The sequence below is a fragment of the Falco punctatus genome, assembly GCF_963210335.1.
Source record: "Falco punctatus genome assembly, chromosome: 5".
NCBI lineage: Eukaryota > Metazoa > Chordata > Aves > Falconiformes > Falconidae > Falco > Falco punctatus.
The window spans coordinates 13,221,770-13,249,329 of NC_137584.1; the positions used below are offsets into that span (position 1 = coordinate 13,221,770).

The 27,560-nt window shown below is 37.6% G+C and overlaps 1 protein-coding gene across 8 annotated transcripts in view; it reads right to left on the minus strand.

The window, feature by feature from the left end:
• FAM135A (family with sequence similarity 135 member A) overlaps positions 1-27,560 on the minus strand; it is a 99,568-nt gene that overhangs the window by 38,955 nt on the left and 33,053 nt on the right. For 6 of the 8 annotated variants that reach the window (XR_013928349.1, XM_080388805.1, XM_080388807.1 and 3 more), the window contains 7 exons: positions 11,542-11,621; positions 7,291-7,430; positions 7,111-7,181; positions 6,601-6,774; positions 3,891-4,017; positions 3,384-3,537; positions 818-895 (listed from right to left, as the gene is read on the minus strand). Coding sequence is in view for 7 of the 8 variants with exons in the window: in XM_080388805.1 (XP_080244931.1) it covers positions 818-895; positions 3,384-3,537; positions 3,891-4,017; positions 6,601-6,774; positions 7,111-7,181; positions 7,291-7,430; positions 11,542-11,621 (824 nt within the window). In the remaining variant the exon portion in view is untranslated. The remainder of the gene's footprint in view (positions 1-817; positions 896-3,383; positions 3,538-3,890; positions 4,018-6,600; positions 6,775-7,110; positions 7,182-7,290; positions 7,431-11,541; positions 11,622-27,560) is intronic. The other 2 variants (XM_080388806.1, XM_080388808.1) reach the window with 1 other exon arrangement.

Sequence of the window (27,560 nt, forward strand, 5' to 3'; positions counted from 1 at the left end):
AGTCTAAAATCATTATGGAAAAACCCACTAAAATGTTGTATTAAAAAAAAAAAAAAAGAGGACAGAATAGAGACAATACAAGACAAAAGGAAATTAAATGCTAACATTCTACAGTAGTCATGTTCACCCAGCAAAAGACCTGATGAATTTTGCTGGCTCTGCTAAAAAATAGTTTTGTTTTCTTTTTAAAACAAAACCAAAATGCAGTTACAGATGATTAAGCTGGTGACCTACTAGGAGACTGAACTGCCATTTTACTCTTTTCCCATCACAAACTTCCTTGTGCTTAAACCACACTGTTGTCTTTTGTCCAGCATCAGGCCAACACCAACACTCTCCAAAAGGAGAACTGGCCATCTAGATTCTGACAAATTCACCTTAAGCCTTGAGAATGTCTTGTGTAGTGTTTGGAAGAACCAGTAAGATTTCTCAGGAAGATGTATCTTTAATTATTAGTCTTTAATTATCTAAAAAATTGAGTCTGTGATGAATTAAATGAACTTGTAATTTTTTGCTGTTTCATTTAAATGGCGATAACTGACAAAACTCTTCTGTCATTTTTGTTTAGTAAAGTAGAACAACACTAAACCAAAAAACAGTAATAATTTTTCATTTTACTATCTATATTCAGCCTAGAAATACGTAGCTTAATTCTGCAGACTTCAAGTGAGTTCAACAAACATTCACTATGGCCAAGTAGTGAAATAGTGTTCCTGTTTACAGAAGAATGTAATATTTTTTATTATTAATAAGAATATAATATTTTATAGAATTAATAAAAATCTGAGGGGTTATATCACCTGCTTTGAAAACATACCTAGGTAGGCGTCTCTCTGGGTTCGTGGATATTTTCTTCTGAGAAGGCGTTCATAAAGGACCTGCATGCTGGCCTTGGCTAGTTATAGGGATTGCACACACACGACTAGTTACTACACTCCTTTTTTCATCTGTGATTTATTATTTGCCTTTAAGTTAGTAAAAAAGCTTATTGCTAGCCTAGCAATTAGTGCAGTTAGATCAGTACACGAAAGGATATAATTTTAGTCTAGCTTCTAGATTAGGTATCACTCGTGATATACATTAAGCTAGCATTTTTTTATTTCCTGAAACCAGTAATACTTAAAAAGCTTAGTTACAGTTATTGAGTCCCAACAGTTGTCTGCACATGCTTCTGCAAGATCAGTCTTATGTTAAAATTATATGACAGAGCAATAGTACAGCAAACAGCAGAAAAAAATTAAAAAGATAATAATTTAAAACAAAAAAGTGAAGATTCTGGAATTTAAGCAGGACTTGAGATTCTATTCTGCAATTCCCTTTTAAACTTCATGCATAAAATCTCCACTACAAAAAAGTTCATTTATTCTAAAAATTAAAAATAAATGCAAATTAAAACTGTGTAATTTGTGAAGTCCAGAGAGCTTCAATTTCTTTATAGACATCACAGAAACACAGCTGTGTTTTTTTTTCTTTTTACTGTTGATAGATTTTAGAAAAAATTAGCATTAATGATAGGCATTAGTTATTTTTCACGAGCAAAAGGTGAGTAGTAGTAGCATAATTCATATTTACATTATTAGTCCTTTTTATTATATCAATTGTCCCAATCAATGTATACACAAAATAACTGAAATAAATGAAAAGAAGATTTACAAACAAGAAAACAAAGTAATTTTAGCAGAGACTTAAAAACTAAAAAAGAACCCCAAAACCCACAGAAAACACACTGTCAGGAGAATATGTACAATGATTGTTAAATATAAGTAGTCATGTTCTCTTCATATATTTATTTTGAGCCGTTCTGTTCAAGCTTGCATTCCTAAAGGAAAGCTAGATTACCCACAGAAATTATAAAAGGTCTGACTCAAGTTCCACTGAAGCTTATGAGAATGTTTTTGGTGACTTCAATGAGGTTTGAAAGATACAACACAACTATGCATCTCAGTGGCTGGCTTTTTTTCTATTAGACACCTATTTTGTAGGAATGTTTCAGGGGAATTGAAGGTCCTGTTTAAAACATTTAAGTCTCAAGATTTAGTCTAAGCCTATCCTTACAACAGCCACAGCACCAACAGATTCTATTTGGAAAAAAGCACATTTTGTCCTTAAATGGAAGACTGAGAGTTGAGTGATTCTTTTAACAGGGTGTTCCCCTCCATATCAAGATTAAGATAACTGGCACAGAAATAGTCTTTGCACCATAACTGTAGCAGCATTTCTCCTTCTATAAAGAAAAGGACTCAGTTTCTGCTATTTTTCTATGCACAGATTTGTAATGCGCTCCCCTCCCTCAATTTTTTTTCCCAAAAAATTGCTTTGTTTTTTGTAGTACAGAAGTGAAATATTCTTTCTTTGAATCACTGACTGACCACATCACATCTTAAAAATAGTTTTCTTTTCTCAATTTCCAACCTTATTGTTTCATAATGCTTAGTTTTGACATTGGGAAAATTAAACAATACGGAAATCAATAAATGCTGTCTACAATCAATGTAAATTCCAAAAGATCTAGTTTTTGGATTTAAACAGAACTTCGCATGACTAGAAAGGTATATATTCTTGATACGGAAAAAAGTCTAAATCATCCTTTATAGTGCTGATGTCTTGTCTTTTTTACCTTCATCACTCTCCTAGTTCACAAGTTTAGTCTAGGCTCTGTAATACACTTGCATTCCACAGAAATGTAACATACATTTCCATACATTAAATGTCATGTAATATATTTGCAGTTACTTTTATCAAATGTAGTTACTAGAAGTCTTTATGGCCATAGAACTCGCATGTCTTTCTATGAGAGTTTAATTTTAACTTTAGTAAAGAAACAGTTCCTCTGAGAGCATATTTTAACTACTCAGCTTTATAGAGACGGTTCTTGTCTATTCAGATCTTTTCCTAATTCTTAGGTAACTAAATCTGTTTAAAAAGTTGCACTACAAACTGAGCCAGCAGCAATTTCTTCTTGTAGGTCTTTTTTTCAGGTAAGTTTCTATTGTAATATTCTCCTCAAATCAAAGCTTACAGAGATCCATTTTTTATACAAATATACGTTTCCTTATAATAAAGAAGTGCAGCATGCTATTTGGATTAAGAGTCTCTCTAACTTTCTTACAACTAAACACAGTGATTTGAAATAGCAGGGCAAATCGAGACAAAAAAGAAAAAAAATATATTTTCATAAATTCAGGCTATCTCCTAATTTTATTAGTAACATGACAGTGCTTGTTTCTTTTTTTTTTTTTTTCTGGATTGAAGTCCAGCTCAGTTTGAACAAAAAGATTTTAGATATACACAATATATGAAATCAATGCCAGTTTATTCTAGAAGGGGGCTGTTCTTAATAAACATCCACAGGGAAGTGATGCATGTTATTAAAATCAACATACCTAGTTCAATTCGGTGAGAAGAGGGGAGCTCCTTTGTTATCACAATGAAATAGCTATGTAACCCTTTGAAAGCAAGCAGCAAACTGGCACAAAGTGTAGAGTGGAAATTATAGGCATGGCTAAGGAAAGACTCTGAAACAACAAAACTGCAACCCTAGAAAGAAAAAAAGATGAGGCACATATTAATTCTGTACAATAAATGAAGTGTTAACAGAATAACTAAAAAAGCAGATAAGCATACTGCCTCTTTTCACAAACTTCATCTGTTACTTTTGTGATTTTCAATGGATTGCAATATATTTTAAAAGGTTAAACACTTTATTATTATAAGCTTTCCATCTGCCTGTTCCTGAAGTATATAACGTAGCCTTTTAGAACAATTTTTCTCATTTCCCATATCATATGGCACACCAAAGTAACTCTTATCAAGTAGTATTTCTGCAGAAAATAGAAAATTCACACCACCCAACAAAATACAAATAAAGTCTTAAACTGATGTATCCTTACATCTGCTGATAACTGTTTTGTGTAGTTATTGCCAAAGACCACACTTTCAAGAGAGGGAATCACAGAGTCCCTGTTTTGTGCTGGTGCATTCCTGTTCAACCATGTATTCTTCACTGGGCGTGGAAAACTGCAAAAAGCACAAACAAACTGATAATTTGAACATCCTATGTCTCACCAAGCTATCACAGTTAAAACAAATTCTTGATTTTTCTTGAAAAGTAGTAGAAACAAGGACTCTCAGTAAGATTCTGGAAATTCCTAGCATGGTGAGCTGCCCTTTTAAAACCCCTCAGGACAGCCCAGATACCTCAGTTTAGTTTCTGGTGCTGTGCTAGGGGAGGAGGGCTTCTAAAGCAGTTCTCTTCAAAGCATGTCCCCAGCTAGTTGGAGAAGTTTAGGAGATTATTACCCTCGACTGTTCCGTTGCCATCTCTCACCATGAAGATCAGCAGACTCTGTGCCAGGAGACTGTGGAAGCTCTTCCTCATTGTTTGCAAAGCAAACTTCAACTAATTTAAACAATGTCCCTGAAAAGTTTACACTATAGAGATAAATTTTGAACTGTTAACAGGTAAGAAGAATTCATTTTCTGCCAACTTTGCTGTGGGGACTTTACCTCTCAAAAGTGAAACAGTAGCAAGCAGTTGGAAAGCTGTCACACAAATTACCATTGCTGTTCTCCTAAGGATGCCTGACCTGAGCCTACTGAGGAGGAGAGCCCATCCTGAATCCCTGGGAGGACAGAGCATCCTGCAACAGTAGCCTTATGAGAACAAACAACTAGGAAAAATGAGTGAGAGGAATGAACGTAGAAAGTGTGGACTTCTAGATAATAGGCAGAAATAAGCAACGACAGGTTAATAAAGAGTAGATTGTAAAGAACGCCAGCCAGGGCTGTAACCAACTGGAATTGTCTCCTCTCTTTCAAGGAAAGTATTAATACTGACTGTTCCCAAGAGAAGGTGAGCCTGGATGCTACTCTGAAACTGAAAATACTCAAAAAGTGACCCTTTAGGAGTGGAAGGGGTGCCAATAACATGAGCGTGACCCAAACAGAGGAGCAAACTGTCACCTAGGAAAGGTGAGTGAGGTCTGCAATGTTCAGCTTTTTCAGAAAGAGGTGCTCCAGAAAACCCAGTGGGGTATGGATACGGCACCTGTAAAGTATTTGCTAAGTGTCACAATACGGTGTAGCTCAGCAGAAACAAAACACTCTTAAATGTGAAGGTTTCTTCCTCTCCACACCCCAAACGGATTTAAAGGGCAACTTGGATCCTTAAACTAATTTTGAGAACACGAGTAACATTCTACTTTAAAGGTAACGGAAGCAGCATATAAGTTATTTTGTTTCAGTATCTGCTTACACAAGCTATATCAACTTGAGGTTTAAAATTAAAAAGCATTATGGTATCATCATTTGAAAAGCCAGAAACAGAGGAGAAAATGTATAACAACCCTCACATTTTCTACAACCTCTTAAGAAGTCAGAAGGAACAAATACATTTCTGACTGAAAACTAGTAACAAAACCTGTTTTTCATTTTCTGACAATGAAGTTCAACACTACAACTGTGGGATGAATACAGGTAAAATGCCTGAATTTCACCTGTGGTACAGCATGACAACTTATACTACATACATGCTGCTACTTTAAGTGCATTGTTGTATCAGATGAAGTCGTCAACAACAATACTAGCTTAAGAAAATTCCCACCTCCTCAGTACTTGTTCCTCTCCCAAATAATGCTGTGCCATCCCTTCAGATGTGCCAGTTCAGTTACTATATAACCATGCATAAAACACATCACCAAAATAATCCAACTTGGAGGGGAAAAGACGATAAAGAAAGAAAAAAAGCCAGCTGAATTCTCCAAATCAGTACATTCCTACTGCAGAGAACAAAATGCACAGAGACATAGCTTTCCATGATGTGTAGACAGGGACAAGTAATGGCAATATTTTAAAAAGCTTTGGATGTTTATGGCACAGCCTGAATTTGAATATGAAGAAACTTGGGGGAAGTAACATGGAATATTTGAAGACTATGAAAGAAGGCAAAGATAGGTATGCTAAAGAAAAAGCTGTGCAAAGAACATGCTTCATATGTGTGACTGAATGTATGGCCCTTTTTCACACTTACTTTTGAGACAGAGAAGTGAGGTAAACAGGGATTGCAAACGGTGACACAAGTCAATGAAATAAAAAGGCTACAGTAGAAATTAGGCAAAAGCTTTTTTAAATATAAAATGAAGTTCTCAAATTCCATTTACTTTAGAAAAAGGCAAATGCATCATTTGCAGACATCATTGCCACTACAGTAGTCATGGAAAACTGTGAAGACAGCTAACCCAAGACACCCTATTTGTATTAATGGCACCTATTTCAGTCACTAACTAGAGCAAGCAGATTATCTTGGTGAGTAAGAAAATGTATAAATATTTATACATATAAATACACTCCTCTTTTCTGGTCTTGCATATTATCTCTCTTCTACACTACATACTCTTATTTCTAACAAAACCAACCTAAATATTTGTTCCAGGTACCTTTGAAAACAAGAAGTTTCTCATCCCTCTGGGCCCTGAATTCCAAAATCACCATAAAGAAAACTATACTTGCCATAGATTTAACTCCTTCCTATGTATTCTATTTGTATAACATTTCCATCTGGACACTCAATAAATTATTTGCATTTTATTAACAAGATATTACCTTATCAATGGCTGATGCAGAGCAACCAAAGAAGCATGAACTATAACTGATATGACAGAAAGGTGGAAGTAATCAAACATAACATTGACGTAATGATGAAGGCCCCGGTGTAAGTTAAAGTGCAACTTCAAAGTTCGGCTACTAATGGGCTGTAGTGTGCTCAGGTCATCTGGTCTAAAAAGAAATTAAACCAAAACAATATTTAATTAGAACAATCATATTTAAAGTGCAAGTTATTAATAACCGACATGGATAGCAATTTAGCACAGGTCTGTATTTCGGAATGCAATGACATCTCCCCCAGAAAACAAAAGTATAAAGAAAAAAAAAAATCAGAATAAGACAAACCAGTTATGAAATCTTAACAGACTTCAGCATTGGATTTGTTTTTTACTCTCTTATATTTATATGTCTAATATGAACACACTACATCTATATATAATAAAGATCTAATCAGTTAAAGTTAACAAATATTGTTGCTTTAATTAAATCTTCTGTATTTAAACTTACGAGTAGTCTGTATCCGTGAAGTGTAAATCTAGCGTTAGCAGAAAATTCATTTCATTAAGAGACTCCTCAATCTAGAAAGAAATTGTAGAAGCATGAAATCTTTTCTTATTTATACTAGTCCAAACTGTACATAACGAAGATTTAATTATCCAAATATAGTAGAGTTGAATGGCAGATTACCTTTCTCTCATCTAACAGCATTTTTATTTTGAAAATCATCACATCGTTCACAGAAACTTCCTCATTTTTGTAAAGAATCTGAAATGTTTTACTGCAGACTACATTGTCATGGATTGAAGCAGGAAAGGCAAGATCTGCACCTGAAAAGAGAAACAAGTATTAATATAATTGGCCTAGAATCTGGAAAACCAAAGCAGCGAAGAAGTGAAACTATTACTCCTGTTAGTTTCCTGACCAGTGTTACAACTCTAACATCAACAGTTATCAGCAGTTTCCATTTCAGCCAGAAGCTGCTGGAGTTTGAAGGAGTGCATTGTGTTTTAAAGAAATACTGTATCAGTATTTTTAATATAATTTGCTTTTAACTTCAATCTGGCCTGAAGAATTTTTGCTTTGTTCCAAATTGGAATAAGACAGTCTAGGCATTTTGAAAAAAACAAACCCTAAATCTGTCTTGTTTCATCTAGCATTCACGTTTGCAAGGTTTAACCACACTGAAAACTTAAGTACCTACAGATGCAGCAAAGAGGTTGAATGGTATATACCACTCCACTGAATTAATCAAGAGCAGAGGTGGTTCACTCTTTCATTCCAGATCTTTGCATCCTACTCTGGCAAGACCAGTTCCAAGGGTACTACCTGAACCTTACATTTCTCATTCAATGCAACACTTCCGCTTTCAGTCCAGAGGCTGCTCATCAAAAAGAGTTCAGAAAAGTGCAATAAATAGTTGGGGAACTCTTTGCCAAAGAAAGGTTAAAACACTGGTAGAAGAAATGAGAAAGGGATCAGTTTAAAACAGTTATTTGTTATAGCAATATTTGAGGAATACTGAGGAAGTGTTTAGCATATTAGCAAGGAGTTATCACACAGGAAATATGACAGGCACTATCCTGTGAAACAACACATAAAAGAAGATGGAATCTGGAAGAACAGAAGTAGTAGTAGTAATACTGATACTTGGTTACAAGTCCTCTACAAGCAGGGTCAACAACATTAACCTCTCCTAGAACACAGTGTCTTAGAAATTGTGCAAATGGGGTGCAAAACATTTTTTTAAAAACCTTTGATTCTTCTTAATAAATTAGTTCAAAGGAATGCACAAAAGAAAAAAAAAAAGATCTTCAGAGTTTGCACCTTACAGATTTGAGGTCTACAGGCCTCTGATGGAAAAAACACTGTATCTGCAAACATTCCCACTCTGTATTAGTTCAACTTCCCTTCAGAAACTAGAAACAAAAAATACAGGGTTTTGCTGAAATGCTTTCATACATACTATCAATTTAGGTGTCCTGGACAAAATACTTACAAAGTCTGAATCATTAAGGTCTAATTTCCCTATATAAAATGCCACTTTCAGGTTGTATCCGTGTCATCTCTTACAGGTGAAGGGCAGAGTGGGGTATGGTTTCACACGACATGTAATCTGATAGAACCGCACAGCATCAGCAAAATGTATCTCCCACTCCTGTCCGATACAAAAGAAGCAACGGAGACACGTGGCCAAGGTCCCACTTCCTATGCAGCATCCAACTCTGAGTTACAGCCCTCGCTCAGTTCTGCTGACTTCAGTGTAACGTGAAACAGCAACCTCAGAAGTGAGACAGGAGTTGAAGGGGAAAAGTTAATGCCAGAACAGGCTAAGCCACATCCACATGGGGAGCAAGGTCTCACAAATGTGAAGTCAACAAGGCAGAACTACTATATTTTTTAAGTCAAGTATGCACTGACTGGCCAAGACTATTTCTAGACTTCTATCCACACAAAAAGCCATCTCCGCAACAGAGGGGAAAAAATAGTGAGGAATTAAATTTATTCTTACATCGTAAAAATGGACATTTCATTCCGAACCTGTGCTTTTATTTTTTGCCTTTTTTTCTTTCTTTTTTTTTTTTTTTTTCCTTCTGAAAAACAGCCACAAGTTTCTGACAGAAGGCATTCAGAACAGCCTCAAACCTGAAACAACCTCATACAGGCTAGAATTACATATTAACTTTCTAGAGCGTGACTACATCTCCCTTCAAATTACAAGACTGCCGGGAGATCTTCACAAGGTGAAGCTAAAGCAAGTGGCTTGCCCTATCGCATCTATAATGACACTTGTTCTGGGTCCCAAGTAATTCTAGTGAACTACTAAAGGACACGGGAAACAGAAATGGAAGAAAACTGGATTTACATTATCGTGGGACCTCATAAAAAGATTGGAAGGGCTGGGCAAGGCGATGCAAAGGAACAGGGAGAAGGGAGAAACTGACACTGTATATTCGACTTGGGGAAACAGAAGGAAGAGAGAGATCAAATAGCCTGTGGGAGAGAGAAAACACACAGCTAAGGTAAGGAAACTGCAGGTGACTCGTGCAGAGGCTAGGGAGTGCCAGAAGTAGGCAAAATTATTTGGACTGGAGTAGGAAAACCATTACACACTGTCAAAGGGAATAGAACAGCTAAGTATGAGGAAGGTAGAACAAGAGATAAATAGAAAAGTATAGGAAGAAGTACCTGACCAACACAGGACATCACTCTCAAGTGAGAGCTGTGGGCTCCTGTCCAGCCTCCTCTATGGTCAACAAGGAACAGACACTTTGAGATAATGGGTCAACCCTCTTAGTGCTAGTCCACACACAGCCTAATAGTAGCTATTTTTTACAAATAATGGCAGCCTCAGGAACTGGCCATTAACTGTTCCACCGCCTTGAGCAGGAGAGCTGTGAGCTAGAGCTACAGCGTTCAGCTCTGCTAAATGAAGCAAGCAGCTGAAATGAATGGAAGGCAGAGGTCCTCAGAAGGACCACGCACTATCATATCCACAAGAAGGACAAACTAGTGCCCTTTCATTGACCACCTTGTACCCTTCTCTCTGCTTTCTTGTGGCACAAACTTTATCACTAACTACCTGATAAACCAAACTGAGAGACTGATCTAAAAAGGACCCCAGTTCCTGGGTTTGGAGGGGCTGCTTTTTTGTAAAATAGCTGCTTGTCAAATCAGATGCTCGTGTCAATAAAGCACAGAGCAATATAAAAGTAAGAAGGAGCAGCCAGGGGGAATCATGGGCTGATTTTTTTTTCCCAACAGCACTGCTAATCTAAACTCACATCAAACTGCAGTCTCAATGTTCACACCCTTTATGCCTAATAACAAAAGAGCTAACACATACGCCACAATTTACTAACATTGCAGCTTTCTGAAAAAATAACTGAGACTAAAATATACTATGGAATAGAATTTTTTTTTCCACCAATATTAAACATATCACTAAGTGACACTATTAAAAAGTATGTTTTACTAAAGGATCATTTAGCAGAGCTAAATTCTCTCAGCCACACTGAACTTTGCCTTTGAAGTGGAGTAATCTTGGCTCACAAGAATTATTTATTTCACACAAATTCAAGAAATATTCAGGAAGCTTGACTAAAATTCAGTATCTACATTGTTGCTCTACTCAGAGTTACTTTTAAAATAGCCTCAAAAATTCAGGTTTCAGTAATCTCATATCACATTTTCTCAGACTGTAGTACGTGTTTCTTCCTTGCAATTCCAAGAATTCCACCTGATATTAGAAAACTTAATTCATTTACTGTTTTTCATGTTTTTACAGCATGCTGAGGTGCAGGCTTCACAGAATTAGGAGAGCACTAACACATTTCTCCAGGTTCAGTTTGCCTGGACAAAGAAGCCAAAAGTGAGTGCCAGGTTAATAAAAGAAAAAAGATGAGGAAGTGGGTAATTCCGTTCAGGAGGTTAAATCAATTTTCAGCTTTGCCACTGGACAGCAAGACAGCAAGTTTGAAAACAGCAAGACTGGATTCTTTCAAAGCCTTCTTTTCAGAAACAAATGGGCTTAGTAATCTGTCTAAGAGTCTGTATCTGAAGTTCTCCACTACTTCAAGGTATCTACTTAAATGTGATCTGCCCCTGGTTATCTTAGCCTGAAACATGGAGAAAACTGAGCAGATCAGTGGAAAAACCAGAGAACACTATATAAAGGAATCACCATGTTTTGCTATCAGCAAAGGAAGTTAACAGAAGAAAAACAGTAACACGAATTCTGTAATCAACTTTTAAGTCTCATTGCTAAGAACAAGCTAGCTTTGCAGCAGGTCATCATGAAACAGTATGTATTTTTATTGTGTTAATAACAAAATAAAAAAAACACTTTTATATTAGTTGTAACAATATAAGACAAAAATTATGCTCCCTTAGTTAGCAAGCAAGATAATGACTTCATTTACTAAAAGTTTTTGCACTTACCAGTTGCATGTAACAAGCTAGCTTCTAATTTGTGTGGAATTCTTGGAGGAATTTTCATAGATGCACGGATCTGGTAAAAGCTAAAGCAAAAGATAGTGACTTGCAACACCTGGTATAGCACATCTCATTCACCATATACAGATGCATACAATGACAAAGGCAGAAACGGAGAGTAACAAGGAGGAACAGGGCACTAAAGTCTATGAAGCTTTAAACTGTCTTATTTTGACTTTTCATCCTATTGTGTTTTTTTGTTTTTCTTAATCATTTACCAGAGTGACAGCCAACACATGAACAAAAGAAGGAAGACTCAACACAGAGCTAGTCTTTCCACACCTCACAGGGCTGAGGCAAATATTTATGGAGATACATGGTAAACTACACTGATATGAATGAAAAATTAGGATTGTCAGCTACACTACAACCATCTCAGAAGGATCTACCATGTAGCGTATCTACAGGACTACTATAGCCTCTTCTGCCACTGAAGGAGCTATTTGTGAAACTGCAACATGCTCCCTGCCCCCTCCAGGATCCCTAGAAATCACACCACTTACCAGACACTCTCTACATTGCTTGTGGCCATCAGATACTAAAGAGTGCGAATAAAGGGTCACACTAGGCAAAATATGACAGCGCTTGCTGTATTAAGGCACAGTACTATTGCCTTTATGCTATCAAAGGCAGGAACTGGAGGCTTGAAGCCTATAATTTAAAAATCCCAAACCCACAGATGTCTTTAGGGTGTCTGCCCCCATCTTTAAAACATTTCTCATCTTTTTCAGCTCCATACTGTTTCCAACCTTGATTGTCATCTATGAAATCCCTAACTGTCACCATACCAATTTTATAGAAATCTTTACATAATACAAGCACCCATAAATACACTTGGATGACACATTCTATCCATCTCATCCCATTGCAGATAATTTATTTTTGTCTGAAGGGGTTAGCTTCAGCTCTTCAGTGAGATGACATGACATGACCTACCACACAGCTCCACAAACACTAACACCAACAAAAGGGAGAAAGCAAGAACATTCACAAGTAGAGAGTAAGAAGACAAACCCACCTTTTTAGGCAGAAGCATTGTCCTAAATGGTCTTATGAGTATGCAATCTACCCTTTGTATTCCACTCACAGTGTACACACACTCAAAACTCTTGTGGTTCTTTTTCATCATTCTCACTATTAAAATCCGAACTACTCTAATCTATTGTGTTGTTCTGATATTGGCTTCTAACTCTTCAACTGAAGCTGACCATCCAGGACTTCACTAGCAACTGATGCAAGCATGTACTAGCCTAACAATCAACCAATAAAAAAAATATCTCCATGTAACCCTTCTACAAAATTAAAAAGTCAGCTTGAGTCTGGTCAAAACTATGCATCAAAGAATGCTTTACAACAGAAGACACTTAATGAACCAGCAATACTGCTAGAGGTAGGAGATGACAGCAAAATGTTTTAAAAATCCAGTAAAACTTAACCCATTGCAAACTAATAATTATGTATTTTGTTTTTAGAAACCCACAGGTCAAACATGATACCATACACATTTCTTAACTGATTCATAAGCGCTAATTTAATTAATTTTGTATTGGATTAAAAAAAATAAGTTTGCACCGTCATCTTCTCCAAGAGTATAAGGAACTGAGGAGGTTAAGAAAGCCCTCTCAACATTAACCCAGCAGGATGCAATCTAGTGCACTGCTATATTCCTTTTCTCTGGGTCAGATGTGACTTCATTCCATTAAGTTACTCATTTCACCTATGCTGAGGACACAGAATACATTATAATGTATAATATCCTCAGCAAGGATAGATAGACTTTCCACCAGCCTCAGCTTCACAGCGTCATTTCTGAATCCACAGTAAATTTTTATCAAGATCGTGACACCCTATCGCTACAAGCTGCATCTTCCCATGATCCATATAACTAGCCTGTCACGGCTGAGCATACTGTTACTTCAGGTATTAAGAAAAGAATGAAAAATTGTTGGTATGGTTTATATTAAATGTTACATCTCAGTAGTTCACAGACATGCCGATATTTTACTTCATCTCACTCTAACCTACCAGACTGGGTTGCTTTATTAGACTTTACAGTACCCCAAATCTGCACCATTCTCAGTTCATGTTTAGAATCATGTGACAGCTCTACAGAGCATAAATTTAACTAAGGCTTAACAACTTTACCAAATGTGGACACACTAACGAATTAGGACTGTAACAAGGTAAAATGAAAAGCATAGGCAACACAAAAACTGAGCATCAAGCAGAAAAAAGGTGCAATGTGATACTCCTATTACTTAATGCAATAAGACTTGTTTGCCCTAAAGATGCTACTGACTGCTTACAACATGGACCTCAAAGAAAGCAATCAATAGAATTGGTTGTGTTTAGAATGTAGTTTATGAAACCAAAAAGCTGTTAGGACATACTTCCTTTTCCTGTTATTACTTGCTAGCAATTAAGCAAATGCAGACTATTCTACCCTATATCCAGTAAACCCTTTACATGCCTGATACATTTTAATTTGAGTTAATGGGGAGATAAAAGTGTATTGTTTGCTTGTTTGAGACAGGTGGCTTTGATTTTCACCAGATTTCTACTTTAAGCAGTTTATAACATAAAGCATTCACCTGTTAATCTGAATAATAAAATTCCGTAGGAGTTCAGCTCAGGGCAAATATGTAAACATCAATTCAAGACCTTGTGCCTGTACCTTTGAAACAATTGTTTAACTGCATCAAGGTATTTAAATATGAAAAACAACCTCCTACACAATATCTACCCAAATTATTCAGTCACTTATCTTTAAGTGCCGTATGTATTAAGGATCTATCTGCAAAGGAAGAGCTATGATACTGAAACAGGGTCCTTTATTCACAAAGGAATTACATTTGTAATATATAAAATAGTGAAATGCTTTCTAAAGTTAAGATACACATTCCTCATATGACAGCAAATTTTAAAATAAATGTCAAAAAAAACCCCACAAAACAAAACAAAAAACCAGCCAAAAAAGCACAAAGCCTTGTCAGTCTTCTCCTCAAGCCCTGCCTTCCTCATCTTCCTTCTCTCTCTGGTTCAACTCATTAATCAATTTGTGTCACAATGCTTCCTTTTCTATTACACAAAAACCCACAAAACCAAGTCACTTTCAGCTATTTCCCAGCTATACCATAAACACTGTTTAGTTCCCACATGCACAACAACTGACCCATAAACCTGATCTATTCTATTGTATCTGCTTGAGTTTCCACATGAGAATTCAGCATCAAGGACTTGTTACTTGCCTACCACATTCAATTATTCCAAGTATCTTTAAAAGACTCCGTAAATAAGATCTGAATACAATCAACTTTCCATTATCTTATGTAATGAGAAAATGAAGGTATCCTGAGTACTGGAAAATCCCAGATAATAACAATGCTACAGAACATGCTGCTGATGGTACGGGAAATGTGCCCAAACAGATGAAGTAGCTTGGGTCTACCAATGCTTTTAAACCCCAGTCCAGCATCTTCCAAGACGTGGCATATGCAGACCTAAACATGCGCAGTTGCAGATTTAGTATTACAACTTTTCAGAAGGTGCAACGATTTGTTTCCATCAGTGTGTGTATACTAGAATGCCACAGGAACGGAGAACATGGTACAAACATTTAAGTGGCATGGCCTGTGCTAAAGCAAAGACAGTAAGATTCACATGACCAGCCTTTGTACGGTGCATTTTCTCTGACATGTACCTGTAAGTCGCAGGAGCGTGACAGAGGAATACTCAAACTGACCCTGCACCAGTATGGCTCCTTTTCAAGTCCTGACTCTGATGTCAACCTGGAAAAATGCCTTACTGATTATAGATACAGGAGCTCTATGTTAATTTCAACTTTTATGTAAAACTGTTTTCCAGAGAAGAAATATTAAAAAGGGAAAACAGATCAAGCTTTTCCATTACCAGTAAGATTCCAGAAAATTACTGGGGTTCTTACAGCTTAGACAAGTAGTGATTTTTAGTGAAGATTTTAGAACAATAATTTGAAAAAAAACTGAGTTAAAACCTGCTCCTTTATTTCTCTTTTGACTGCGTTAAATGAGGAAAACACCATTTTCAGATTATTAAGGATTGCCATTTTCAGATAACAAAGAAGTCAGATATATTTTGACAAAGACACTTTAAAACTACTCTCCTTGTTTTGAAGAATCAATGAATGGTATTCAGAAAGGTGGTATACTGTAAGAACACACATTAATCACCCATGAAAACAAAGCATCCATCAGTGTAAGGACCTTTTGTTACCTTTTGCTCTATGAGCTGAAGCAGGATAGCAGAGTATTTTGCTAAACAGAGAATAAAACAACAGAAATACCACCAAGTACTGTAATTCACAGTATGATTTAAAAAACAAAACAAAACCACAGTAAAAAACTGACCAAGGGCAAGCACCTGATATGCAGTAGTTGCTAAATTGCCCTGATAGATTATGCCATGACGTTTAGAATCACCACCTGATAATTCAGCAAGGTGCATTTGGATCATCTTTGATGATACAGCTATGGTTTAACATTTAAAAGCCTAGACTACAAAGGCAGCTAACGAAGTAGAGTCTTAATGTGAGTCACTGCAGTACGGGCAGCACAGGGAAGATTTGGGATGAACAGCAGACTGACACTGAATGAAGGTCTGACACCACACAAAGAGCAGAATTTGAGAGAATCTTTAGCATCATTTTGTCAAGACAATGAGCAGGTTGCAACTGCTTGACATTCATGTTGCTGATGTATGAGTGATTTGAAGGACAGCCTCCAAAGGGAGGCTAAGTAAACTGAGACCTGAAACAGTCTTGAAGATAACTTAAGCAACAGAACAGGCTGCCCAGATAAGCTATGGAATCTCCACCCATCGAAGCTTTCAAGATCCAAAGGGAAAGAGCTCCAAGCAACACAGTTTGGATCAAGTGCTGACCCTGCTTTCAGTTTAAGGGTGGACTATGTATGACACGTTACTATCCCTTCCTGAACAAGCCTATGATCCCAGAGGATAAAGGAAACCTATAAAACAGGGCTCAGCAATTTACAACACGATGACCAGAAGGCAACACAGCAAGAAGTGCGTGTGGCTGGGAGCTGGTACACAAAACAAGTTGGAGACACATCTGTGAATAGAACATATTCCAGCTCCTGTCTTTCCTGAGTCTAAACTCAGTACCTGTGTGTACACAGGCAAGACACTTCTCAACTGCCAATTTGCTTGTTTCTCTGAAAGGCAGCATCTTCCCATTCCTATTAAACTTCCAATGTCATAAACCTGAGGGGAAAAAAAAAATATATACAACGCTACCTCTGAAAACGTGCCAACCTCTCCTCTAAATGCTTCCAGCATTTACCTTTACTTATTTTGCCCACAGATGTGAGGCCAAGGATGAACACCCTATCTCTGGCTCTGGTTGCACTGCTTAAAAGCTTTGTCCTGGAACAGTTCCACATCCATCCCCCAAGAGGTACCTTTGCATAGGCTTCACAATGTGTGAGACAGCCTAAATTATTTGAGACATTTACTGCAACAAACATACACAAGCAAACCAAAAGTCACCAGTGGAGAGCTTTTAACTATCCAGGAGATTTCTGCCATCCCTTGTCTATGCGGTCTTTCTTCCATAAATAAATGTGTGCACTTGCTGATGTCCATTTATCTCATGTGGTCCTCAACATAATCATATGCAAATCCATAATCATGCTATTAAAAGGTTCAAGGATATCTACAGCTTACTGTCCTTACTACAGACATTACAGCAAAAGGTCTGAAAAAGGCAGTCAGAATTACTACTCTCCTGTAGGCAGAGGAGACTTCTACTGTCCATCCTGTATAAAGGATTAAATCTTTTCCATCAAGCTGCATTAAAATCTTGACAATTCAAAACCCGACATGGGCCAGAAAATGTTTTCCCAACACAGGAAAATTGACAGGTTTTTTCAGTGGGATCACCATTTAAATGGGCGTAAGTAAGGTTTTTTCACCACATTTGTTGAAAAAACGTAATTTATAATCTGAGCAAGAAGTAAGTTTATCAATAACTGGAACATATCTTGCTATCAACAAAAAAGGAAATGTAGGCAGTAATAGCTCTTTGACTTTTTAATGCTCTCACATGGGACCACATGCAGCAACGTGTGCAAATGCCATCATGAAGAACAACCATTATTAAACAAACATAAAAAGCTCATGCATTAGAAAAGCACATGTACTTTTACAGAGATAGCTGCATGAGCATTTACTTGAAAAATCACCTACTTTTCCAGCTAAAGTGCATTCCAAAGGGAAACGAACGTCCTGAAAAAGCTTCATAATACAATTCATTGTTGAGGTTAAAGTTTTTTGCAGTTCCTCTTGCCAGGCAGAGCAAAGGCAGAAGCGCACCTTTTCATTTTCCCTGAACCTTACTGCACTCACTGCACACTTAAATGCACTCAGTCACATCAACAAGAACAAGCATTGAACATCATGGACTACAAAATTCATATCCACATTGGTTCACCTGCATGGCAGCTTGTAAATTTATCAGTTCACCAAAGGAAGGAACAGCTGCAATGTTGCATACACAAAACCTCAGAAGAGCTCTTGGGATCTACTGAATGCAAGGCCCTGTTGAAAACACACCCTCTGCTAGAGACCACCACCAAGACTTCTTTTTCCAAGGCGAGCAATGGCTCAGACAAGCATGCTTCATTTGGTGCATGGGGAAACAGAGCTGGGGATGCAATGCTGCTTTGTAAACACAGAATGCGGCACTGAAATGAGGAACTGTGAGAAAAATGGACAGAGGAGTGAGTCTCCTAAGGAACAGGTAGCCCTGGAGGCAGTGATGCCATTGGTAACAGCTGTGTCTTCTACTGTTCTTCTACAGATCACACCTCCTCCCACAGAAGCAAACCTGTACTACCAGAAACTCCTGCTGCTTCGAGAGGTTGAGTCAGCAAAATATTGAAAGAATCCAACGAGACAGAACATTCTTTTATTTCTGTTCAGCATCCCTCTCTCCTACAAGCTAAGCCCCTTGCTACTGCAGAGACCCTACATTACTAATTCTTTCATGGATTTATAAAAATCCATCTTAAAAGCAGTAAAGATACTTAGTGTTTCACACAACGAGTCACAAGCCTGTACCAACAAATATCAGCATACATGCACTTTTCAAGGCTATCTAAGATTGCTTCTGATGTTTAAAGCATTTCAAATGATTGTGGAACACAAATACTCTATTTTAAACATTACCACAAATTCAGCAGATATTTTTTTTTGTAAACTTTTAAGTATTCTGCAAAAAGGCACACAAATAAGGAGCCAAGAGGAAAATCAGGAGGGGAGTAAAATAAGGTGTAAGGGAACAGAAGTAAGAGAATATAAAATAGACACAGAATAAAGACACAGGTAAGGAAACTATGATTGTCAAAGTGACAAATGTAAAAAGAGAAAATTTCCCCATCAGAAGAAACGCACAGTCATCTAAAAACATATGATCCTACCAAACCCAGCTGGGGCCCACAGACTACCAAATGGCCAACAAACTAGTTAAAGGGCTTATTTAGACAGTAGGTTATTTAATACGGGTGTGGAACACACAGATTCTTATCCTGCAGTCACTTTATAGTATGTACTTCTAATATGGACCAACAAGAGATTACATTCAGCTGCAATTGTAAGGTTTATCTCATTTAACAAATGCTAATTCAGATACTTGAGCAGCAGGAAAATTATCCTGCCCAAAAGACTTTGTTTAAAATCTTTTATCAAACCCTTCTATGAGAAATACCAGTATTTCCCAGCTAGCTAACACATCTTTATTAAGACAAATAAAACAAAAGGGCAGACTTACAGGAAATAGATAAAAGGTTCCCATCTATGTGAAAGCAAGTTTCCTGAAAAGTGAATTACTTTTACCTCACATGACTATGGCACACACTACTTTTGACAATTAAAGATATATATATAAACAAAACAGTTCTTAGACCAAAAATTTGATGAGAATTATTTGGGAGCCTAATACCTTAAATAAGCCACAGCACCTTGTTATGAAACAGGATTAAGTACATAAAACAGGAGAGAGGGCGAAGTAAATGCAGCTAGGGATTTTGCCTTATTACTACAAAAGCCTTTTCTCCATGTTCTTACCACAGGCACATTCAGGCAGAACTCCTGCAGTGGCTATGAATATTTATTTAAAAACTTGAAAAGGGAACACTCTCAAATAAGTAGTGCTTTATAAAAGAGCCATATAAACATACAATACGAGGTTAGGTCTTATTTAGCCAAAGATGTATTAACTACTATTAGTTTATGTTAATAATTTTAGTTCCTCTTTTATTTCCTAATATTGCTGAAAGGAACAAGAAAGAAATCATACTAAATTACCTTACTTCTTTAAATTATAATAGCTCCATGAATCTCATCTTCAGGGTTAATGATTTCCCATATTCTCTTATATGACAACTACTTAACTCTATTTAGCTTGAAAGTATTCTTTGTTTTGACTTTTTGATTCAGCATACTAGCCTTGCAAATGACATATCACAAGTGTTTAACCACTGAGCAGCTTGAACACTTTGGTTTTCTGGGGCAAAGGTATGGGACACTGGGTTTTCCTGGTAACCAGAGTCACAAATTTTCAAAGTTCCACCCCTTGTTCACAGGCAGCAGGTTTTACTCAGACACATCATAACATGTTAATTTTGAAATCAAGGTTTAGCAAACACAACAGATGGGAGATCAGAAGACAAGTCTGACAACTCATTTTCTGGCATTCACTGGTCCTTCAAATTTTTTAAGTTTTGCAGCTGTGCAATTCTGTTCCTCTCATCTGTTAGTAATCAAGTATACAAGCCTTACAATTCACTCTGCAGCTTATTTTAGGGAAAGGCAATCTCTGTTTTAATAGCAAATAAATCATACATTAAACCAGGGATGGAAATTCAGGTACCATAAAGAAAATTACTGCAAAAAATCATGAAAAAAAAGCCCACGTGAACTGCTGTGTCTTATGTAAGATATCAAATAAAGGTCATCACTCTACCCCTTACCAAAATCTTCATCTTTCCCCCTGTAGAAAACTATGTCATTCAAGGAAGTCACATTAGCTCCTCCAGTTCAATTTATTAAATTGAATCATTATAGTTTCGAATATAACATAGTGCTGTGAGATGTTATTAGGACACCAAAAAAAGTCTTTAAAAATCAGAAGCATCTATCTTTTTTCCTTCAAGTAAGACACAGTTCCATGATTCATTTAAGTCAGCTTAAGACAGTGCTGCCACCAGCAGGAGCAATTTGCAGTCCAAAACCCCTTTTACATGTTTTTGCCTCTCCTCAAACAAGTTTTGATATTCCAGCAACTGTATAGTAAATCAGATCAACATGCTCATCCACCTGGAAAGCGAAAAAAAAAAAAAAAAAAAAATCCCCTAGAGGCTATTACAGAAGGTAGGGTTGCACAGCCAGGGGAGACAGTGGGACCATTCCCTTCAGTGACATAACATGGGCTTAGGTCAGGTTGAGCTGCTGGTGGGACTCCATGCTCAGAAAAAACGTGAAATTGTACTGTCACTTCCCGTAATTATTTTTTCACCCAACTTCAAGAGTTTCAAGTCTAAAAAGATTGAGAGAAGAAGATCTACTCACTGTGTATTGTGCTTATGCATTCATTATTAACATAATTCTTAAAGAATAATCTTAAGAGAATATGACAGAACAATGTTACAAGCAAGCTATGAAAAGTTAGGAACAGAAGTCAAGATCTGTTTCTCTAAATTCCAAAATTCACATTCTTATTAAGATGATGCCAAAAGCTCATGAATGTCAAATAGTAAGGTGAGCATCCAAGATTTGAAACAGAGACTCCCAAACACTCCACTTCTTAATCCTTCATGAAAAGGAAGAAGTTGCTGTTCTTGAAGAGACTTTTTATTTTTCCCACGGTAGAGCCACCTCCTACAGTAAAAGTATCTTTGGTGTCCAAACATCCACCCCATCTAGTACATGGCAGTAAATACACCCTTAGAAGAACAAAGTTAAAAATTTCAAACGCACAAGAGTTAATCTTCTGATGACAGTTTAAATAAACTAAACAAATTACATGGGCACCACAAATAGACTCGAGTAGCCAAACACATTTTTCTCCCGCCAGGTTCCACAAGCTGGTTATCCTGAAGACATACAGCACCCACGGAACCTGTTCAAGAAGTTGTAAAAATTAAACAAGCAAACAAACAAAAAAAATCCTTTTTCTAAAAAGTCTGCGTTTTGTCAAAGGCTTTTGTTTTGAGAAAGCTGTAAAAAGCACTGCTAAAAACTTCCAACAATATCCAAGATAATCTGAAATAACTTGTTTGTAGGAATGTATTCAGGAAAGGTAGGAAACAAATTGCTGAAGGAAAGGCATGCAAAAATACTATGAGATGAAAACTGCAAAGGGTAGAATAGTATGACGAGGAAAAGGGAAAAAGTCCATAGAAGCACTAGCCATAGTAATAAGATTGAAGTGCTGAGATGGTCAAGATGACGGTATGACTTACTGTATATGTATAGTGAAGAGCCTCAATCTTTCCATGGACATGAGTATCTAAATCCTTGTGTTTCCCTTATGAGGTTGACCTCCTACCACTGCTCCCTGTAAGCTGGGATCTGCAAAAATCACTGAAGTAGAATCCAAGTTCTCCTTGGAGAGTTGGAAGCTGAAGGTCTCTGCTGCTCTGGATCTGCAGACTTGCCTTTCTATCATCTCCTTCCTCCTTTCAGAGCTGACCTACAGAAAGGGACTTGGCATTCTAGGGGTGATTAGGGCCCTTTCCCCAGCAAGTATCAGAGTGGGTCCCTTTGTCCTTCTGCAGTTGTTGAAGTCCTTCTCTTTGTCACTCATGCAAGTGGGCATCTAGGAAATCCTGCCTGCCACTCCTCGTAACAAGGAAATACCAAGAATAATGTCTTGAAAATGAGGCTATACTTCTACAACATAAGGAATTTTTGCAAGAAATCAAGCTTAAGGAGTTCTGTTTTCCCCTTTTCCTCTTCCTTGTCCTCCCAGGCGCTCACTCTTGCCCCTCCTGCCACAATACACTGCCACCTTCCTCAATGACACCAATGCACTACTGGCAGAGCAGTTCTGCAAACTGGAGCAATTCAACAGCTCAGCTTACAGCAGGCCTCTACAGCAGCTCAGCCAGCGCAGCTGACAAGGCAGTGCACTGCGGTGGCATGAAACAGCCAGCAGCAAGGAAGGTGGAAACTGCAAAAAGGCATCGCCAGGCAAGTTCTGTATCTCTACATGAGAGATTTAGGGAAATCAGAGTTGACGTACCTGGTGTCTGACATAACTCTGTATCCTACGGGCAGGGATGCCAACTGAGATGAATGCAGAAGTTCAAACAGAGGTTTTGTTTCAAAACATACTAATCTCTGGTCTGCTCTCACTCAGCAGATCATACTGACATAATGGCTTCTCCTGTTCAAGAGATGTCTTCCTAACACAGAGGTTGGAACTTTTACAAACATTTCTCTCAGGATGCAGTTCAGCATTATAGTTAAATCAAACCAAAAGCAAGTTGGTGACAGAAGCAGGAATCCCATCCCTCCTGTGTATTTTTTACTCCTTGTGCACCAGCACTGACAGAATATCCGATCCTTATGTGGGCTAGGGAGATAAACCAGCAAAACCAGAATCATATTCTGTGGTTTTTTATTTTTCTGCTGGCTGACCATTTTGAGCTGACCAGCCGTAAGGTAGAAGAGCATTACAGCAGCACATAGGAAGCACCAGAAGCAGGACCACCCTCTTCAGGCAGCTGTCATCAACAGATCTTCCTATCTGTTACCCCTATGCTCTTACCCCAGTGTTCCTGCCAGCTTAATCCACTCTCCAACTACACTACTGCCAAAAGCAAGCCTGTCTTATTGACCACAGAACTGCATAACTGCAAGAGCAAACAGGAGAAGACCACGCATAGTCACACCTTTTGGCAGATACGTGCGGTTGTACTGGCTCAAACCAACTACAAGTCCCTAGACCAGAATGCTGTTTCACAACTGATTTGGGTTCATGGTATTAACAGTGGGCTATGCTGGCTATCCTTCTCACCCTCTCCCTCCACCAAAATCAGAGCTCAGGCAGTTACACAACCATGTATTTCAAAGAAAGTGGCACAGGTGAAAAATACACCTTTTTTTTCCCTCCCCAATCTGATCACCTCCAATAGCCTGAAAGTTACTTCTTGCATTAATAACACATGCAAATACAAATGAGTGGTATCAGAGGTCTTGATCATTTAGTAAATGGTATTCATCATCTCTCTGGAGAAACATGACATATTTTTAAAAGCAATTTTAAAATTTTGCAAAGAAATAAATGAAGTCATTTATGGATAAGCATGAATGTGATGGTCCAGTCTGGAGGGCCTCTAAGTCTTTGGAGATGCCTTGAGCTTCCTTGCCCACTGCCAACACGAGTTAGAATCTAGGAAAGGGAGAACAAGTGGAGTGGGATGAAATAAGGTTAAAAAAAATTCCAAAAATCTGAGAAGTTACTTGACAGGGAGTACAGTAATTGACAGGAAGTTTAAGGAGTGAGAAAGGAAGATATTTTTGGGAGAGCACCTGATTGAAGTGGAGGCAGCACATCTGAGTTGGTGGACTGAGACTGGTTCCGTATACAGATAAAGCTATATGCTCTCTGAAGAATGTGATGATCCAGTAAACTGCTGTTTGTGATTACAGACACAGGTACACATAAAGGTATGACTACATGTATGTGCAGCAGAAGACACACAAAGGGACACCATACCAGGAACTTCTGTTGTATCACATGGCAGTCAAGACTTTGGAACACAGAATGAGCATCTTTCTCCCTCCCTTCCTTCAGATAGCTACAGATGGCAAACTAACCTAAAGAACCAACATAATCACCTTTCTGCTGTAACTATTATGTATATTAACCAAGCACACATAAATAGGGCAGAACACATAAGAATGACATATTTTTCCCTGGTTTTCCCCTGGTTACCACCACACAGACACAGTCTGAACTGTAAGCCCGTGCAGAAGCTACAAACTTCTGCACAAAAAAGAGTGTTAACCCCTGAAAGAGTCTCAAAATTAGCGATATTAATGACTAAACATGTATTTCATGCAAAGTTAAAACTGCTACTGCTGTCACATGCCATTCCAGAAAACTGAACTCAGTAAAACACGTAGATTTAGAAAAAGGTGGTACATACTCAAAAAACCATTATTCTGATGTCTTCAGCTAACACCTACTCCCATTCTTCCTTCATACAACACACAGAAGCTAGCTGTCTTGTTCTACAAATAATAAAAAGTTCTCTCTCCAGAGAAAATACTTTTATATTCAAGACTATCTTACGCTGTCATTTACTCCCTCACTAAACTCACTTATGTTTCTGCTGACAGTCCTCACGGCAAAATACGATCTTTACTCTGCAATGTGAAATGGTACTTGGCCTTATGTACACAAGACACATCTTTCTTTGGCTGCATAAAGAAAGAAGGAATTACGTAGACTCCTCAGACAGAGTCCTCATAGGAGGACAAATTATATAAGCCATATCACAATTACATATAACCTTGCTGTCACACAAAATAGCTGCAGCTATCACAGTGCTGTCAGGCTCCAGCAAGACATTAAGATGGTGTAAGTACACATCTGAGCTGTTTATTTTTTGTTCTGTTGCCAAATTCGATGCCTGGAGGGTATGGGATGCCATTAGACAGCTTTAATTCTGAGTTGACAAAATATTTTCAGTTGCAAAGTAACAATTTCAAATGCAAAAGTGATGATGTTTAACATCAGGTGATTTGAAATTGCTACCCAATATCTGAGAAGTCTAGAACATGCAATGAGTACCCATCAACACTTGACAAAATTTAAGGTATTTTATTTGCATCAGTATGGGCGGGTGGGGGTGGGGATGGGGGTGGAAATGCAGGAAAAACTCCAACACACCTCCGGGACAACTACCATTACCAACTGTTAGCTATACCTCTATGAATAATGATTGAAGAAATAAGCACCTGTACTGTCATCTTTACACATCAGAGTCCATTCCTAAACCAGGTAGCTTCAGGATCTGATTTAACTTCTTAAGCTGGACGCTAGTCTTTTAGGAATTAACACAGGGTAGAGGGATTCTCTAGGCTTCAGAGCAGAAGCCCAACTGACAATAGCTCTAGGTGACCCCTAGAAAAGCTTCCCTGCATGGCTAGAAGTCTCCTTGTACAGGCACTGAACTCTGTTATCTGAAGACAGGCAGTACAACAACCTCTTGTCTTCAGTTCCTCTCACACAGCTAAGGCAGAGTACACTTCAAAAGCCTTAATTTCTAAGCTAACTCAAAGGAAGCAGTGCTCAATTTTCCACTTACTTTTCCAAATCCTGTTCTCAACAAATACAAAGCTTTTCATTTTAAAAAACAAGACTTTAAGGTACCATCACATGGTACTTCAAATTCTTATTGCTCTTTGGGACTAGACCATGTCATTGGCCTCTCAGACATCCTGCATCAGAAAGTATAACAGGATATTTGGCGATATTAACTTTTAACTTCTGAAGCAATACCAACTTAAAATACAACTTCCACACTGTTCATTCCCAGTCTTACCCGTTCTTGCCTCAGAGCAAGCAGGACCTGTGTGTGTGCATCCACTGTTGAACTAGAATTAGAAACCGATCCACTTTTAAAAAAGAATAAAACCAAATGTATTTGCATTATTTGTCCTAGACAGACTAGTCCCTTGAGTTTACAGTGCAACCCTCCAAAACTTGAATCCATATTACTGCTATTTGTATTATTGTAAAACCATAAGCTGAAGATCAGAGTTCATCTTGCAACTGTTAGACAAATATGACAGCTTTCTTCTCCCTTTGTAGACTGTACTACATTAAGTAAAGATCACAGTACAACACTTCAGAAGATAAGCAACATGTCAGAAGGCAATTCACAATTCCAGAAAGCTATGTCATACAGAAATGCAGTTTGAAAGTAAAAGTATGACTGAGCTGTATGAATTAAATAGAAAACCAAACAGGTGAGTCCGAATGTTCCTTGCCCATTAGGGTGTGTTATTTGATCATATGCTAACATTACAAAATGTTAAGAGAGGCTATTTCTGTAAGGACAAAACCTTTTCATTCCTGACGTAGCCAAGAGAAAGAAAAGTGGCTGTACTGAAAGAGTACTCTTCAAATTTTAGTTTTCTGTTAATACATTATAAAACCAATGTAGACAACTTACTGGATCAGAAAAAAAACCCAACCGCTTCTCATATATTGCATTATTTCTCATGAAATTACTGTGTAATTGTAGTAAGATTCATTAAAATTTATATTCTGATTCTGTGTATTTTCTTTCACACTACATTACATAATCACACACATGGAAGCATAAAAGGTCAGTACTGCTCAGACACATCAGCAAGTATCTGCACATGGAAAAAACATAAATCCCTGACACACAAGAATACCATGAGACTGTTATTTCCAGTAGTCTCTGAAGCTTAAATTCCTTTGACTTTGAATAGGACTTAGGTTCACAAGCAACTTCGTGCTACTGAAAACTTACTAATAACCTGATTTCAGATATGATACACCTCAAAAAAATGTGCTTTATGCTAGAATCCACTAGTCTCTTCTGTGAAAGGTATTTAATATTCTTCTTCCATCTGTTAACCAGTATTTATAAAACAAAACACTTTAAAAATTGTGGTAGACTCACATTACTAATGTAAACTCTTGATGTGCTTTTGCAAGACTGTTTTATCCCAGAACAAAGTGAAGTAACAGATAACTAGACACACCGGGCACAAATGTAAACCTGCAGCTGTAATGAAGACCTACTGTTAATACTTTATTTCACTTGCACCATTCATAGCCTACTTGGGTTAACAACAAATTTACACTTAGCTGAAATAACCATTACCGAGTTCTGTTTCTGACACCTGCAATGAAACAGCAG